This window comes from Ceratotherium simum, chromosome 7 (assembly GCF_057802395.1).
Source record: "Ceratotherium simum simum isolate JZ-2026a chromosome 7, ASM5780239v1, whole genome shotgun sequence".
Taxonomy (NCBI): domain Eukaryota; kingdom Metazoa; phylum Chordata; class Mammalia; order Perissodactyla; family Rhinocerotidae; genus Ceratotherium; species Ceratotherium simum.
In genome coordinates, this window is record NC_141906.1 from 11,935,914 (window position 1) to 11,951,308 (window position 15,395).

The 15,395-nt window shown below is 39.0% G+C and overlaps 1 protein-coding gene across 9 annotated transcripts in view; it reads left to right on the top strand.

The window, feature by feature from the left end:
• UEVLD (UEV and lactate/malate dehyrogenase domains) overlaps positions 1-15,395 on the top strand; it is a 52,999-nt gene that overhangs the window by 1,547 nt on the left and 36,057 nt on the right. For 3 of the 9 annotated variants that reach the window (XR_015552662.1, XM_087433108.1, XM_087433110.1), the window contains exons 1-3: positions 6,238-6,479; positions 6,889-6,973; positions 10,602-10,667. Coding sequence is in view for 8 of the 9 variants with exons in the window: in XM_087433108.1 (XP_087289234.1) it covers positions 6,357-6,479; positions 6,889-6,973; positions 10,602-10,667 (274 nt within the window). In the remaining variant the exon portion in view is untranslated. Of the gene's footprint in view, positions 1-6,235; positions 6,480-6,888; positions 6,974-10,601; positions 10,668-15,395 lie in introns of those variants that run through there. The other 6 variants (XM_004418502.3, XM_087433112.1, XM_087433111.1 and 3 more) reach the window with 5 other exon arrangements.

Here is a 15,395-nt window from a genome sequence, read left to right on the forward strand (position 1 = left end):
ATGTATTGTCCAGTGGGAAGAACTGTTAAAGTTGAGAGTAGAAAAAGAACTTAATAATTTTGGTGGAACTGGAATGAAGGAAAAAGACTCAAGAGAGACAATGGTTTTCTCAAGGGTGGAAGTAAAATAGAGGAATTTTTCTTTTTATCATCAGCAGAGTCTGGCACATAGGTGCTTAATAAATATTTGTTGGATGTGTAAATTAAGGAAATCAGTTAGAAACAAGTCAGTCCAGTGTGGGGACCTGAGAATTGGCCACCTGAGAATGTGTCTTTTTGGTGTGAGGATTATTTTGGGCTGGTTACTTGTAAGAAACTGCAGACGGGAGAATCTCTGAAAACCAAGTAGAAGTTACCCTTTGTAAGAGACATTTACACTTGTAAGGGAAATCTCCATTTGTAAAGGTATATCCCTCTGTGTACCAGGAAGAGGGAGATGACCTTATCTCTAGAAACTCTTATCAATGCGGAAGGCAAGGACTTAAATCTGCATAATAACCTTACTCTTGTTTACTATGCTTTTCTGGTAATCTTCCATAACTGACTCTCCCCACCCCCAACATCCTCCTTTGTCTTTAGCTGAAGATAGTATTTAAGGTGGCAGCCTCCTCGGCCATTCTGACAGAGTTACCCAGTTTTCTTGGGTTTCTCCCCTGTATACATGTTATAAAGCTTTGATTTTCTCCTGTTATTCTGTCTCATGTCAATTTAATTCATAGCCCAGCCAGAAGGACCTAGAGGGTAGGGGATTTGTCTTTCTCCCCTACACCAGCAAATATTTCTGAAGTTCCTTAGCCCTTGCGCTCGGCAAATAATATAATAGCTTAATATCTAGAAATGATGTTAGTGCTGAAAAATTTGTGAACAGTGCATTAAAATCAAGCAACTGTATAGAGAAAGTGAAAAATCTTATTGAAAACAAATAAAACTTAATAAATATTGCAACCTAAATAAATATTCCAACTTCATGGATGTGAAGATGTCAGCTCTCTCCAAATTGATCTATAGAGTCTGTGCAATTTTATTTAAAATCCTAACAGGTTATTTTGGGAACTTTTCAAACTGGTTGTAAAATTCATTTGGAAGGGCAGAAGGCCAAGAATAATATTCACATTCTTACAGAAGAAGAGTAGGTGGGGACTTGCTCTACCAGATGTCAAGACTCGTGATTAAGATTTAGTGTGGTATTGGTATAGGATAGACAGATTAACCAGTGGAACAGACTAGAGGGCTTAGAATCATATTCACACATGTTTGGAAATGTGATATGGAACAGAAGAGGCATTTCAGATAATTACAGAAAGGAGAATGCAGGGGCAAATGGCAAAAAAATGAAATTGGATCCCTAGCTCTTACCAAACATGTGAATTCCTTGTGGATTAAAGATTTAAATGCAAAAGACAAACTTTACAATGTAGGGCAGAATCTTTATGGACTCAGAGGATACAAACATTTTTAAACAATACGTAAAATACTCAAAGAAGAGACCACTAAATTTGACTACATTCCAGTTAAGAACTTCTGTATATCAAAAGACACCACAAAGAGAGTGAAGAGGCAGAATACAAACTTAGAGAAGAATTTTGTAACACATAGCTGACAAAGTACTGGTATCCAGAATATATAAATTAGCACACCTGCAAATCAGTATTAAAACCAATAGAGGGGCCGGCCCCATGGCTTAGCAGTTAAGTGCGCGTGCTCCGCTACTGGCGGCCCCAGGTTCGGATCCCGGGCGCGCACCAGTGCACCGCTTGTCCGGCCCTGTTGAGGCTGTGTCCCACATACAGCAACTAGAATGTGCAACTATGACATACAACTATCTATTGGGGCTTTGGGGGAAAAAAGGAGGAAGACTGGCAATAGATGTTAGCTCAGAGCCGGTTTTCCTCAGCAAAAAGAGGAGGATTAGCATGGATGTTAGCTCAGGGCTGATCTTCCTCACAAAAAAAAAAAAAAATTTTAAAAATAAATAAATAAAACCAATAGAAAATCAGACGAAAGACATGAATAATCGTTTTTGTAAAAAAAAAAAAAAAAAAAAAGAGGAGGGCTGGCCCCGTGGCTTAGCGGTTAAGTGTGCACGCTCTGCTACTGGCGGCCCTGGTTTGGATTCGGGCGCGCACCGACGCACCGCTTCTCCGGCCATGCTGAGGCCACGTCACACATACAGCAACTAGAAGGATGTGCAGCTATGACATACAACTATCTACTGGGGCTTTGGGGAAAAAAAGGAGGAGGATTGGCAATAGATGTTAGCTCAGAGCTGGTCTTCCTCAGCAAAAAGAGGAGGATTAGCATGGATGTTAGCTCAGGGCTGATCTTCCTCACAAAAATAAATAAATAAATTAGTAAAAACAAAAGAGGAAACAGGGAAATGAATGTTTGCTCAATCCGTTAGTAGCCATAGAAAAGCAAATTGAGACCATGGTAAAACGCTTTTTTCCCTCACTAGATTGGCATAAATTAAGTTCAAATGATTTGGAGGATGTGGATGAATGGGAATTTTAAACACTGCTGGTGGTTAAATGATTATTTAACCATTTTGGGAAACAATTTGGCCTTATTTTATTAATTTAATTGTGTGTTTCTGTCTCATCTACATCTAGGTAGATACCATAGAGAATTCATAATATATGAAGCAAGAGACATTTTCAGTATCATTCATAACTAAAAATTAGAAACAACCCAAATGTGCATTAACAGAAGAAAGGATAATTTGTTGTATATTCACATAATGGAAAACACTACTACTCAGCGGTGAAAATGAATGAGCTACAACATGCAACAATACAAATGAATCTTAGAAACATTATAGTGACTGAAAAAAAATGGAAAGTTATATCCAAACTTATATTTTGATAAAACCAAGAAACAAAACTAAACAACAGTTCGTTGTTTAAGGATACACACATATGTGATAAAACTATGGAGGGCAAAAGCAAAGGAATGTAAAGACACCATTCAAGGGGAGCAGTTGAATGGGCGAGAGAAGAACTGAGACAGTTGTAATGGTATTAGAAAGATCTGTGCTGTCCAGTATGGTAGCCAGTAGCCACGTGTGGCTATTTAAATTCATCAAAATTAGACAAAATTAAAAATTGAGTTTCTTAGTCACACCAGCCACATTTCAAGTGTCAATAGCCACATGTGGCTTGTGGTTACTGTATTGGACAGCACACATAGATCTTTTCCATCATGGCACAAAGTTTTGTTGGACAGCACTGTTCTAGGTCATATGTGGGTGGGTTGGTGCATGGGTGTTTATTATTCTTCAAAATGTGTGTGTATGTACATATATGTATACATGTGTAGGTATTCTTTAGTTTGTGTTAAATGTTAAGTTTAGGAAAATTCTCTGGTTCCCTAATTCCTATTTCCCACTCCCCTGCCTAAGTTACCTTGGACAAGTAACTTAACCTAGATTTGCTTACTCATAAAATGGTAAGATTGGACTTGATCTGTAACATTCCTTCCTGCTAAAATTTTTTTATGAAATGATGCCACAAAGTATTCCTCAATGTGTCCTACATTTGAGCAATATCATATAAGAGTACTCTTGATGTTCATAAATACTGGTCTACTAAATAAACGTAGTATAGCAGATAAAGTTAAAATTTTAGTAACTTCTCAGATTTTCAGTCTTAACTGATTTTTATGAGAGTAGAATTAGTTTTAGAATCTCACGGGCCAATTTTTCTCTTTAGTGACATGCCTGTCTCTTTAAGCATGTAGCATTGTCTGAGGCACATTTCCTTAGAAAATGTTATGCAGACTTTTCTTATTTGGTATAGGAGCAGTAATGGAATATATGTTTTAATATTACATTAAGAAGATATTCTGTTTCATATATAGTGAAAATGACATGAATATTTTTTTCAGGACAGATAAAATAGGTCTTTTTTTTTTAGGTGTCAAAAAGGCAAATCACATATTTGACTGGTAGTGACATTTGGGTTTTCAAGCCCTAAAGAAGAGTACTTTTGCCCTCTTTTGACAAACTTTCATAGCAGTGTTGTAATTACAAGTCAGTTCTAGTACGTATCCCTCTGCAGCCGTTAATATTCACATTCTCACAGAATGTTAAGGATGTAGAAAATGGCTTATAATATTAAGTAGAAAACAAAACAAAAATTGTTTTTGTTATAATAAGTGTATATTCCAGGTGACAACAATGCAGCCTTTTGTACATTTGTCTAGTGTTTGGAGTTGGGATGATTTCATTCACTTTTGTTTACACTGAATCAGGGACACTGAGTCTGGGACTCATTTCACCCTGCTGTAGTAAATACTGATCAGTCTTAGTTTCGATGCCCAGTCCTGTGGATCATAATTGCTTTCTATATGTACCCTACTCATATAAATCTGCTGCTTTGCTAACCCCCATCCTATCAGCCTACGTTTCTTTTTTTTTTAAATACATTTATTTTATTACTTTTTTTTTTAATTATTTTTCCCCCAAAGCCCCAGTAGATAGTTGTATGTCGTAGTTGCACAGCCTTCTAGTTGCTGTATGTGGGACGCGGCCTCAGCATGGCCGGAGAAGCGGTGCCTCGGTGCGCGCCTGGGATCCGAACCGGGGCCGCCAGCAGCGAAGCGCGCACACTTAACCGCTAAGCCATGGGGCCGGCCCAAGCCTACGTTTCTTGAAGGTATACTCTGTGCTAAGTGCTGTGAGGAGATACAAAGATGAATAAGAGATGATTCCTGCCCTCAAGTTGTTAATAATCAGAGGGTTTTTCTTCTGCCAAATTCTTTCCCATGTTAAAATGACCTTCTCCCTTCCCTCTAATTTTCTACACCATTCTAGACTCCAAGGTGAATTATAGACAGCTCTTCCCAGAAGCCTTTCTGTAACTTAGATATGCTTTATGTCTATTCATTGTTTCCTGTCTGTACTTACTGTTGTATACATATTTTGTTTAATATCTCACCTTTACATATATTAATCATGACGTCCTAATAAACACCTGTTGAAGTTGATAGGCAGTGCAGCTCTATCTCTTTTGCAGATGAAAAACTTAAGGCTCGAGAGAGGAAACAGGATCTTTACCAGTCATTCCTCATTTTCTCCCCATCTCCCCCAGTCCTAGGCACCCACTAATCTACTTTCTGTTTCTATGGATTTGCCTAGTCTGGATATTTCATATACAAATCATACAATATGTGGCCTTTTGTGTCTGGCTTCTTTCACTTAACGTAATGTTTTCAAGATTCATCCATGTTTTAGTGAGTATCAGTTCTTTATTCATTTTCATGGCTGAATATTCCATTTATATCACACTTATTCATCAGTTCATGAACATCTGGATTGCTTTTACTTTTTGGCTATTATGAATACTGCTGCTATAAACAGTAGTGTACAAGTGTGTGTGTGGATGTGTTTTCATTTTTCTTGGGTATATACCTCAGAGTGGCATTGCTGGGTCATATGGCAACTCTGTGTTGAATCTTTTGAGGAACTGCCAGACGCTTTTCAAAGCAGCTGCAGCATTTTAGCAGCAGCAGTGGTATATGTACCTGAGGGTTCTGATTTCTCCACATCCTCTTCCACACTTGTTACTGTCTTTTTTATTATGGTCTGTCTTGATTATAGTATGAATCCTCCAACTTTTTTGTTCTTTTTCAAGATTGTTTTGGCTATTCTGGGGCTTTTGAATTTCCATATGAATTTTAAGATTAGTTTGTAAATTTTTTTTTTTTATAATTTTATTTATTTTTTTCCCCCAAAGCCCCAGTAGATAGTTGTATGTCACAGTTGCACATCCTTCTAGTTGCTGTATGTGGGACACAGCCTCAGCATGGCCAGAGAAGCGGTGTGTCCGTGTATGCCCGGATCCGAACCCGGACCGCCAGCAGCGGAGCGCGTGCACTTAACCGCTAAGCCACGGGGCCGGCCCTAGTTTGTAAATTTTTGCAAACAAGCAAAAAAAGCCAGCTGCGATTTTGATAATGATTGTTGATTGTTGAATCTGTTGGGAAGTATTGCCATCTTAACAATATTAAGTTTACTAATCTATCAAAAAAGTTTGTCTTTCTATTTATTTAGATCTACTTTAATTTCTTTCAACAATGTTTTGTAGTTTTTAGAGTCTAAGTTTAGTATCTCGTTATTAAATTTATTCCTAAGTATTTTATTCTTTTTGATGCTATTGTAAATGTAACTGTTTCCTAATTTCATATTCAGAATGATAATAGACTCTTAACATACTTTTGTTTTCTTTCATTTAATCTTCAGCACAAATCTAGGAGGTGGTTCTTATTTCTCTTTGCAAATGAGAGAATAAGTTCAAAGAAGTTAAATGATTTTTCCCACAGGGCAACCAAGGCAGTATTCCTGGGAGTACATCTGGATGAATGAGGAGGCTGTTCACTCAGCCTGACTACAAACCCATGCATGCTTTCTGTTCTCCCTTTGAAACCCAGGATACAGTACCAGGAGGGATGGAAGGGGTATGCAAGCTGTCTCAAGGGAGTGAGGTATCCAAGAATGAGAGTTGCATCTTGAACAGTGGTGGCAGGGGTCATATATGCTGCCTATTTCTTAAGCCTTCAGGAGGTATTTGGAGCCATTTGATTTAGTGGTGAAGGCCCAGGTCCTGGGTTTGAGCTCTGGCTTCGCTACTTAACTTGCTGTCTAACAGCAAGTTATTTTGATTCTCTAGCTTTCATTTTCATCTTCTGTAAAGTAGAGCGGTAATAAACCCCATCTCATATAAGCCCTGCTTCATAGGGTCATTATTAAAAGGATTAAATCAAATACTGTTCATGTTTGTAAAACTCAGAGCCCAGGGCCTCGCACTGAGTAAGTGTTCGGTAAATGTAATTGTAATTGTTGTATTGCTTATAGCTTTATTCTTATTCCATGCTCATTTTTTTCTCTTTTCAGTACAAGTTCAGGGATCTAACTATGGAAGAACTAAAGAACGTAAATATGTTTTTCCCACATTTCAGATATTCCATGGACACATATGGTAAGAATTGTATCCTCTAGTTTTGGCTACATTATTTAAACTATTAATTATTTGTTCTTAGAGAGCTACAAAATTTTAATTTCTCATTTTTCTCTTGTTTCCTAATTTTGAGCTGCACTTTGTGACCTGTGATTTCTGAGGAAATTTAAGTTAATACAATTTATATTGTATTAGTTTTCTATTGCTGCTGTAACAAGTTAGCACAAACTTAGTGGCTTAAAACAACACAGATTTACTGTCTTACAGTTCTGTAGGCTACAAGTCCAGCACAGGTCTCTGTAGGTTAGAAGTCTGGGCTAAAATCAAGGTGTTGGCTGGTCTTAGTTCCTTTCTGGAGGCTCTGGGAGAGAATCTATTTCCTTGCCTTTCTCAGTTTCTAAAGGTCACCCACATTCTTTGGCTCGTGGTCTCCTTCCTCCATCTTCAAGCTAGCAATGTTGCATCTCTCTGACCATCCTTCTGAAGTCACATCTCCAGGGAAAAGGTTCTCTGCTTTTAAGGACCAGTGTGATTAGATTAGGCACACTCCAATAATACAGGATAATTTCCCCATCTGGTCCTTAAATTAATTGCACCTAAAAAGTCTCTTTGCTGAGTAGGGTAACATATTCGCAGGTTCCAAGGATTAGAGTATTAGACATCTTTGGAGGCCATTATTCTGCCTTCCACATACATGGTTGATTCTAAATTATTAATAACAAAGTTTTAGTTATCTTGTTCACTTAATACTATTGAGGGTCTGATTACCTAAGAGAGATTTTACTTTACTAACTTTCAAAAATTTCTAACCGCAACCAACACTTGGAAATACATGTTATATCATGACCCCATGTACACATAACTAAAATACTGTATACACTCTGGCATTTTCTCTTCCATTTCATTTAAAAACAAATGCTAATTGGGACTCACTCAATTGATTTCAGGATCCATGAATTAGCCAAAATATACAGTTTTGAAAAACTTCTTTATTTTACATGGGTATGTGTTATATTTGAATTAGTTTGGGTTAAGAAAAGGTATCTGGAGCCGGCCCAGTGGCACAGCAGTTAAATTCGCATGCTCCGCTTTAGTGGTTCGGAGTTCACAGGTTCAGATCCCGGGCGCGGACCTACGCACTCTTATCAAGCCATGCTGTGGCGGCGTCCCATATACAGTAGAGGAAGATGAGCATGGATGTTAGCCCAGGGCCAATCTCCCTCAGCAAAAAAGAGGAGGATTGGCAACAGATGTTAGCTCAGGGCTAATCTTCCTTACAAAACAAAAGTATCTAATTCAGATTTATATATTAGAAAATTTGAGAAATTATTGAAGTACTTCTTAGGAATAGCTAATTTTTTATGTGGAAGAAATGATTTGATTCTGGCCCATCAGTGACTGGCCCCTTTTGATTAGCACCTAGTTATCTGCTGCTACATAAATGCCTGGGATGGGGGATGTAGCAGCTACTATTTATTGAATGCCACATATGCTTCCAAATGTTTTCTCTATGTTATTTTACATATTTTTTACAAGCAAAGCTGTGAGGTAGGTATTATCATCTTCATTTTTCAAATGAAGAAGCTGAGGCTCAGAGAGTTTAAATACCTTGCTCAAGGGCCGGCCCCGTGGCTTAGCGGTTAAGTGCGTGCACTCCGATGCTGGCGGCCTGGGCCGGGATCCCAGGCGCGCACCGACACACCGCTTCTCTGGCCATGCTGAGGCCGCGTCCCACATACAGCAACTAGAAGGATGTGCAACTATGACATACAACTACCTACTGGGGCTTTGGGGGAAAAATAAATAAATAAAATTATAAATAAATAAATAAATAAATAAATACCTTGCTCAAGATTACGTAGCTAGGGGCCAGCCCGGTGGCGCAAGCAGTTGAGTGCGGTGCTCCGCTGTGGTGGCCTGGGGTTTGACGGTTCGGATCCCGGGCGCACACCGAGGCACTGCTTGTCGAGCCATGCTGTGGCGGTGTCCCATATAAAGTAGAGGAAGATGGGACCAGATGTTAGCTCAGAGCCAGTCTTCCTCAGAAAAAAGAGGAGGATTGGCAGATGTTAGCTCAGGGCTGATCTTCCTCGCACACAGAAAAAAGATTACCTAGCTAGTTAGGGATGGAGGTGGGGTTTGTACCCTTGTCCATCTTGACCTCCACTTGAATACGGCTTGTTCTTTTGTAGTGGCTCTCTTCATCATGTAGATTTAAAGCTTTATTATAGCAGTTAATTCTTTTTTTTTTTTTTTTTTTGTGAGAAAGATCGGCCCTGAGGTAACATCTGCCAATCCTCCTCTTTTTGCTGAGGAAGACTGGCCATGGGCTAACATCCATGCCCACCTTCCTCCACTTTATATGGGACGCCACCACAGCATGGCTTGCCAAGCGGTGTGTCGGTGCACCCCCGGGATCCGAACCTGCAAACCCCGAGCCGCCACAGCGGAGCACGTGCACTTAACCGCTTGCACCACCGGGCCGGCCCCTATACCAGTTAATTCTTATTCTCCTTTCCCCTGTCTAGAGAAAGTGAGCTATGGTGCCATTAAACCCCCAACAATAATACTGTCAATGTACATTACATTATTGAAGACAATGATAGTCACACATCATAATCACTTCTGTTTTAGCTTTTGAATAATTTGATTGGACAATGAATATTTGCACCTATAGTTTCTCTGCCACATTTCTAGGTTTTTCTGTGTCCTTGAGTAACAATCTCTGTTCCACTCCTCTTTCCATTTTGGTTTTTGCCACAGAGTGATCCCTTTACCCATTGTCACCTTTTGCTCATATAGTTCAAGGTAAACAGTTGTGCTTCTGTACACTCTTGGCCTTGAGTTTTCTGTCAGCCTGATTTCCTCTTTTCCCTTTCTAATAGATCATCAAATCTATTTAGAATTTTTTCTTCCACTGCCTAAATAGTCTAGTTACTGAGGTACTGACAGGACTACATTCCAAGGCAGTTTGATAGTTTGAAACCAGAGATGGTGTTTTCTGTATTCAGTTCAGAGATTAGAGCATTAATTCTCCACCAGTGTGTCCCAGTTATTGATTGGTAAATTGAAATTTAAGGGATGTGAAGGTTAACAAAAGGTCGAGAATAATGGAGTTAGAGAAACCAAAGAAGATAATTATTGATCTTTCTAAAAGGTCACTTTAAAAAATAAATCTAACATTTTTTTCTGATTATAAAAGTTATAATCTGACTTCTGAAAGTGATTATAACTGTTTTATTACATGTGACAATTATTTGATAATGTCCCCACATTTTATAATCCTTATTAAACACTTTCACATTATCTCATTTGATCCTTGTGACAATTTTATGATGCAGTCTTATTATCTTTATTTTACAGATGATGAAACTGAAGGTCAAAGAGATTAAAGTAACCAAAAGTCACAGGCCTCTAAGTGGGGAAAGTGGGCCTAGAACTTGAGGTTTCAGTATCAAAGTCTTGTGTTCTTTTAGTTACCCTCTCTGGTTTCTAAGAAAACAGCATCTAGCAATTTCCCCTTGATGATTCCTAGATGATGGCATTTAGAAGTTATGTGTGCTTCTGTGTGTGCGTGTATGCACGCATGCACTTTAGTACAGTTCTTCCTACTTCTGATTGCACATTTTGGGGCCTTTTTTTCTTCTAGTTTTCAAAGATAGTTCCCAGAAAGACCTGCTGAATTTCACTGGCACTATTCCTGTGATGTATCTTGGTAAGTGTGCAAGTTGAGAAAATGTGAGAATTTTCTAAAAGGGCAGTTTAATAAGAACTTACATTTGTTTCGTGCCATAGCATTCTCAAAGTGTTTTCACATATATATGGTCTATACAGAATGTTATTGGATATAGCAGAATGCTGTCCTAGTCAAGGAAGGCCTAAATTAATATCAACAAATTCAGTTCAACAAATACTTATTTATTGAATGTCAGCTATGTGCCCACTACTCTGCTAGGTGCTGGGGTACAGAGGAGAGCAAGATAGACATAGGCCTGCTCTTATGGAGAGTTGTCTCTGCTTTCCATAACAGACTGCAGGAATCCTACCTTTTTCTCCATTACATCAGTGTTTTGTTCCCTCCCTTTCCTTCTGTATGAGGTAGCATTATCCCCATTCTGTAGGTGAAACTGAATCTTAGCCTGGTCAAGTGATTTACCTCAGACCACACAGCTGGTGTCAGGCTGGAACTTCAAATTTTAATAGGAAAATTTTAAAATATAGGGGCCATTAAAGCTCAAAGGAAGCAATATATTTTCAGGTGACCTGGCAGGTTAAAATAGCTGTGTTTGCCTAAAAAGAAAAAAAAAAAATCACTAACTTCTCTATACTTAACTATTCCCATTTGTCCAGACCTACTTCCTCCAACATTCAACAGGACTAACCTTTCAGATAGTTATTGTAGGAGACTGCTTATATAATATGATTTGAAGAACACCAGTGGTTCCAATGTATCTCTCTAAAGTGGTACCTGAAATTCCACCATTAAAAATCCGTTCCTTGGTGCTGGCCCCGTGGCTTCGCGGTTAAGTGCGTGCCCTCCGCTACTGGTGGCCCGGGTTCGGATCCCGGGCGTGCACCGAGGCACCGCTTGTCCAGCCATGCTGAGGCGGCGTCCCACATACAGCAACTAGAAGGATGTGGAACTATGACGTACAACTATCTACTGGGGCTTTGGGGAGAAAGGGGGAAAAAATGGAGGAGAATTGGCAATAGATGTTAGCTCAGGGCCGGTCTTCCTCAGCAAAAAGAGGAGGATTGGCATGGATGTTAGCTCAGGGCTGATCTTCCTCACACACACAAAAAATCTGTTCCTCTTTTAAAATGCAGATAATCCTGGGAGGGATAACATCCCAAATCACTAATACAGAGTGCTGTGCTTATAGAGAATGCTTGGTAAATATTTGTTGAGTGATTGATTTAATTTATTTGATCACTGACTGAAGGGCTTAGGAATAAATGAACTTACCAAGCATTTGAAAACGGAGGTGCATGGAAAAAGTGCTGAGGAGGATTTGGAAACCAAATGAGGAGAGAACTGTGGAGTCTGCTATCTCTTACAAAAGATTCAGCACTGTATGATGGGAATACATTGCCCAAAAGACACCAAGAAGCTGTATTTTGGGGGGCTTTTTTCAAAGTAAGTCCTTCATTATGGTAGTTCCTAGACTGTTACAAACTTTCCTTAGTTTCTTCATCCCCATGACTTATTGCCAGAGGTGTACTCGTGTTTTGTTCTGCCTCTGCTTATGTCTCACCAGGACACCTCCTTTGGTGCAGGAAATGCACAGGAATTCAGTTTGGTTTTTACTCATAGGAGTGTGCTTGGAGATGAAAGTAGGTAGCCTTGGGCTCTGCAGAAATTGCAGTGAGGTAGGCAGAACAGACATAGAGTTGAGTTTTATTTTCCTTCTTTGCTCCTCTCCTGCCAAGCTCTCAGACTGTTTTCTGGCTGCCTAGAGAACTTTACTCAGACCTGTTCCCCCTTACTTGTGTTCTGCATTTATTACGCTTAGATGTTAGAAAGAGAGAGGGAGAAAGAATTCTTACCCACTCACATGATTAATTGATTGATCTTATTCACAATTCTTACCCACCCCAGTGATTTCAAGGGTAGCTGCATATTAATAGGGGAGATTATTAATTTAAATTAATCATTGCTTAGTAGCATTTCAGTTTCTAAGACAGTGTGGGGAGACAGGAGGGCATAAAAGTTATCTTAATACCACCAGTAAGATGCCCATCATTGGTGCTCTGCCTGTCCTAGAGCCATGGAGTTATGTCCTTGATTCTTATGCTGGGTCTTTCAAGGTAGTAATGGTACCTGCAATACGTCTTTCTTTGCAGTACCTTTTTTTTCCTTTACTTTTGACTAGAATTATATCAACTCAGTGTCATGCACGCTAGTTATTTCCTGCTGATCAGAAGGTCAGAATGTATTACCTTTTTTGCCTGAAAAATGGGCTAATAAGAGAGCCTAACTCTAGAATTGTGAGGATTAAATGAATTATTTATGAGTAAAGCTCTTGGCCTAGTGCCTGGTACATAGTAAGTGCTTAATGATTGTCGGCTATTATTATTTGTCTGCCTATATTTCTTTTAGTTACTAGTTTTGTTAGTATAATAATAATACATGCTCATGCTAAAAAAATTTAAACAATTGAGAAGGGATGAGGTTATGCTTATATCTAACCTCCCAGTCAGTCCTATTCCCTCGATGAATCTTCTTGTTCATATTTCCTTGTGTATACCTGCAGAATTTTCTGGATTATTTCTTATCATTCCTCCAAGATTGTGTCAATGTTGTGATTACACTTTTTCTTCATCCACCCATTCTTTAGAGATGTGTATCGTCTTAATAAGATGATACCCATCTAAACTTTATTTACAGCTAACTTAAATTATATTCTTATTATATAATTACTTTAAATCTGAGGGGTTCTGACTCTTTGGTAATGAATTACCGAAAGCTAAATGGGCAGGGTAGGAGGCAGGGCATTTGCTGACAGAAAAGAATGAGAAAGAAGGAAGGAAGAAGAGAATAGAGAACACCAATCATGAAATCTTAAGAGTTAGACACAGGCGTCAGGCTCACCAGGTGCTTTGCCAGGCTGGTGTGTATGCTGCTGGGGAGGGGCATTGATGGAGGCAGCAGATCCTTGATCACCCAGGAAGCTAGTACCTTCAATAGACATTTCTTTCTTTTTCTTTCATGTGTAGTGATTAACACAAAAAGTAACTCCATCGGGATTTGGACCACCACTCCAGCCCACTAAATTAATTTCATGACCCATTTATTGTGACCAACATTTGAAAAACACTGGTCTAGAGTATATAACATTAGACATAGTAACTTCTGGAGGAATTCGATGGTGCGTCTCAGTACCTGTCGGTCACTTTGTGGTGCTATGATCATAGAGTTATCTATGGCCCAACAGCTATGCCATACCCATATTGTAAATACTTGGACGCTCTGTATGGTGATAGATGTTAACTAGATTATTGTGGTGATCATTTTGCAATATACACAAATATTGAATTATTATGTTGTACACCTGAAATTAATATAGTGTTATATGTCAACTATACCTCAATAAAAATTTTTTTAAATACTTAGACAAAAGTAGAAGAGGAATATGGTTCTGAGAACTGCTGATATAAGATAGTAGACGCCAGGTATTAGGACATTTCTAAACTTTTTTTTTTTTTATAATTTTATTTATTTATTTATTTCCGCAAAGCCCCAGTAGATAGTTGTATGTCATAGCTGCACATCCTTCTAGTTGCTGTATGTGGGACGCAGCCTCAGCATGGCCGGAGAAGCGGTGCGTCGGTGCGCGCCCAGGACCCGAACCCAGGCTGCCAGCAGCGGAGCACGCGCACTTAACTGCTAAGCCACGGGGCCGGCCCCAGGACATTTCTATAATGTACTGATTTTCAGTCCTACCTGCACATTAGAGTTATGTGGTAAGCTTTTAAAAAATATTGTCTAGACCCTATCCCATTGAATCAGAAACTTTGGGGGAGTGGCCTGGATATTGTTATGTTTCAAAGTTCCTTAAGTGTTTCTAATGTGCAGACAGGGCTGAGTATCATTGTGCTTAGGGGAGGAGGAAGCAAGATGAAAAAGGTAGTTTTCAGTGGAAGGAGGATTTCCACAGTAAGAAAAGGATTGCAGTGGAAAAGAAAACTATTTTTATTTATACCCGGCCTATTTCCAAAATGGGTTTGAGGTAAATTGCAAAAATTGCCAACCCTTCGGGATACTTACCATGTCATGTACTGTTCTAAGCGTTTTACATACATTAATTTCAGCCTCACAACAACCCTCTGCTATTATTATTCCCATTTTATAGAGGAAAGAATTGAGGCACAGAGAATGTAAGTAACTTGCAGGAAATCATGTAGCTAGTAATATGTTGAACTAGGATTTGAACCTAGGCATTTTTGCTCCGGAGCAGCCATGTTCTTAAGTACAGTGAAAGATATATGCAGTAAGACTATGAAAGCAGGAATAAATATCAGGAGATACAATAGAACAGCTAATGCAGTTTATCAGATTTCTAGTTTAATTTTTGCACTTATATTAGGTTTAGCTTTGGACTTCCTGGCAACCAAGGCAGTCAGAGATTTTGGCTCTTGGAAGGCATGATGTACATGGTTGCAATTGGAAGAGCGTGCACTCGGGTTCCCATCTCCGTACACTAAAATGTAAGAACCCCTGGACGAGGTGATTGTTAAGGCTATTTTCAGCTCTAAGTTCTATATGTCTAACCCAGCTTGTATGTTATAGTGTCTGCAGTTAATGAGCAACTTGAGGGCCAGTATCAAATTCATCTTTGCTCATTCATTCATTTTTCATTTATTTATTCATTCATTCATTCTTATTTATATAAGAAACTTCTATTGTGTAGCCAGTATGTTAGGCACTATGCTTGGTGCAGGG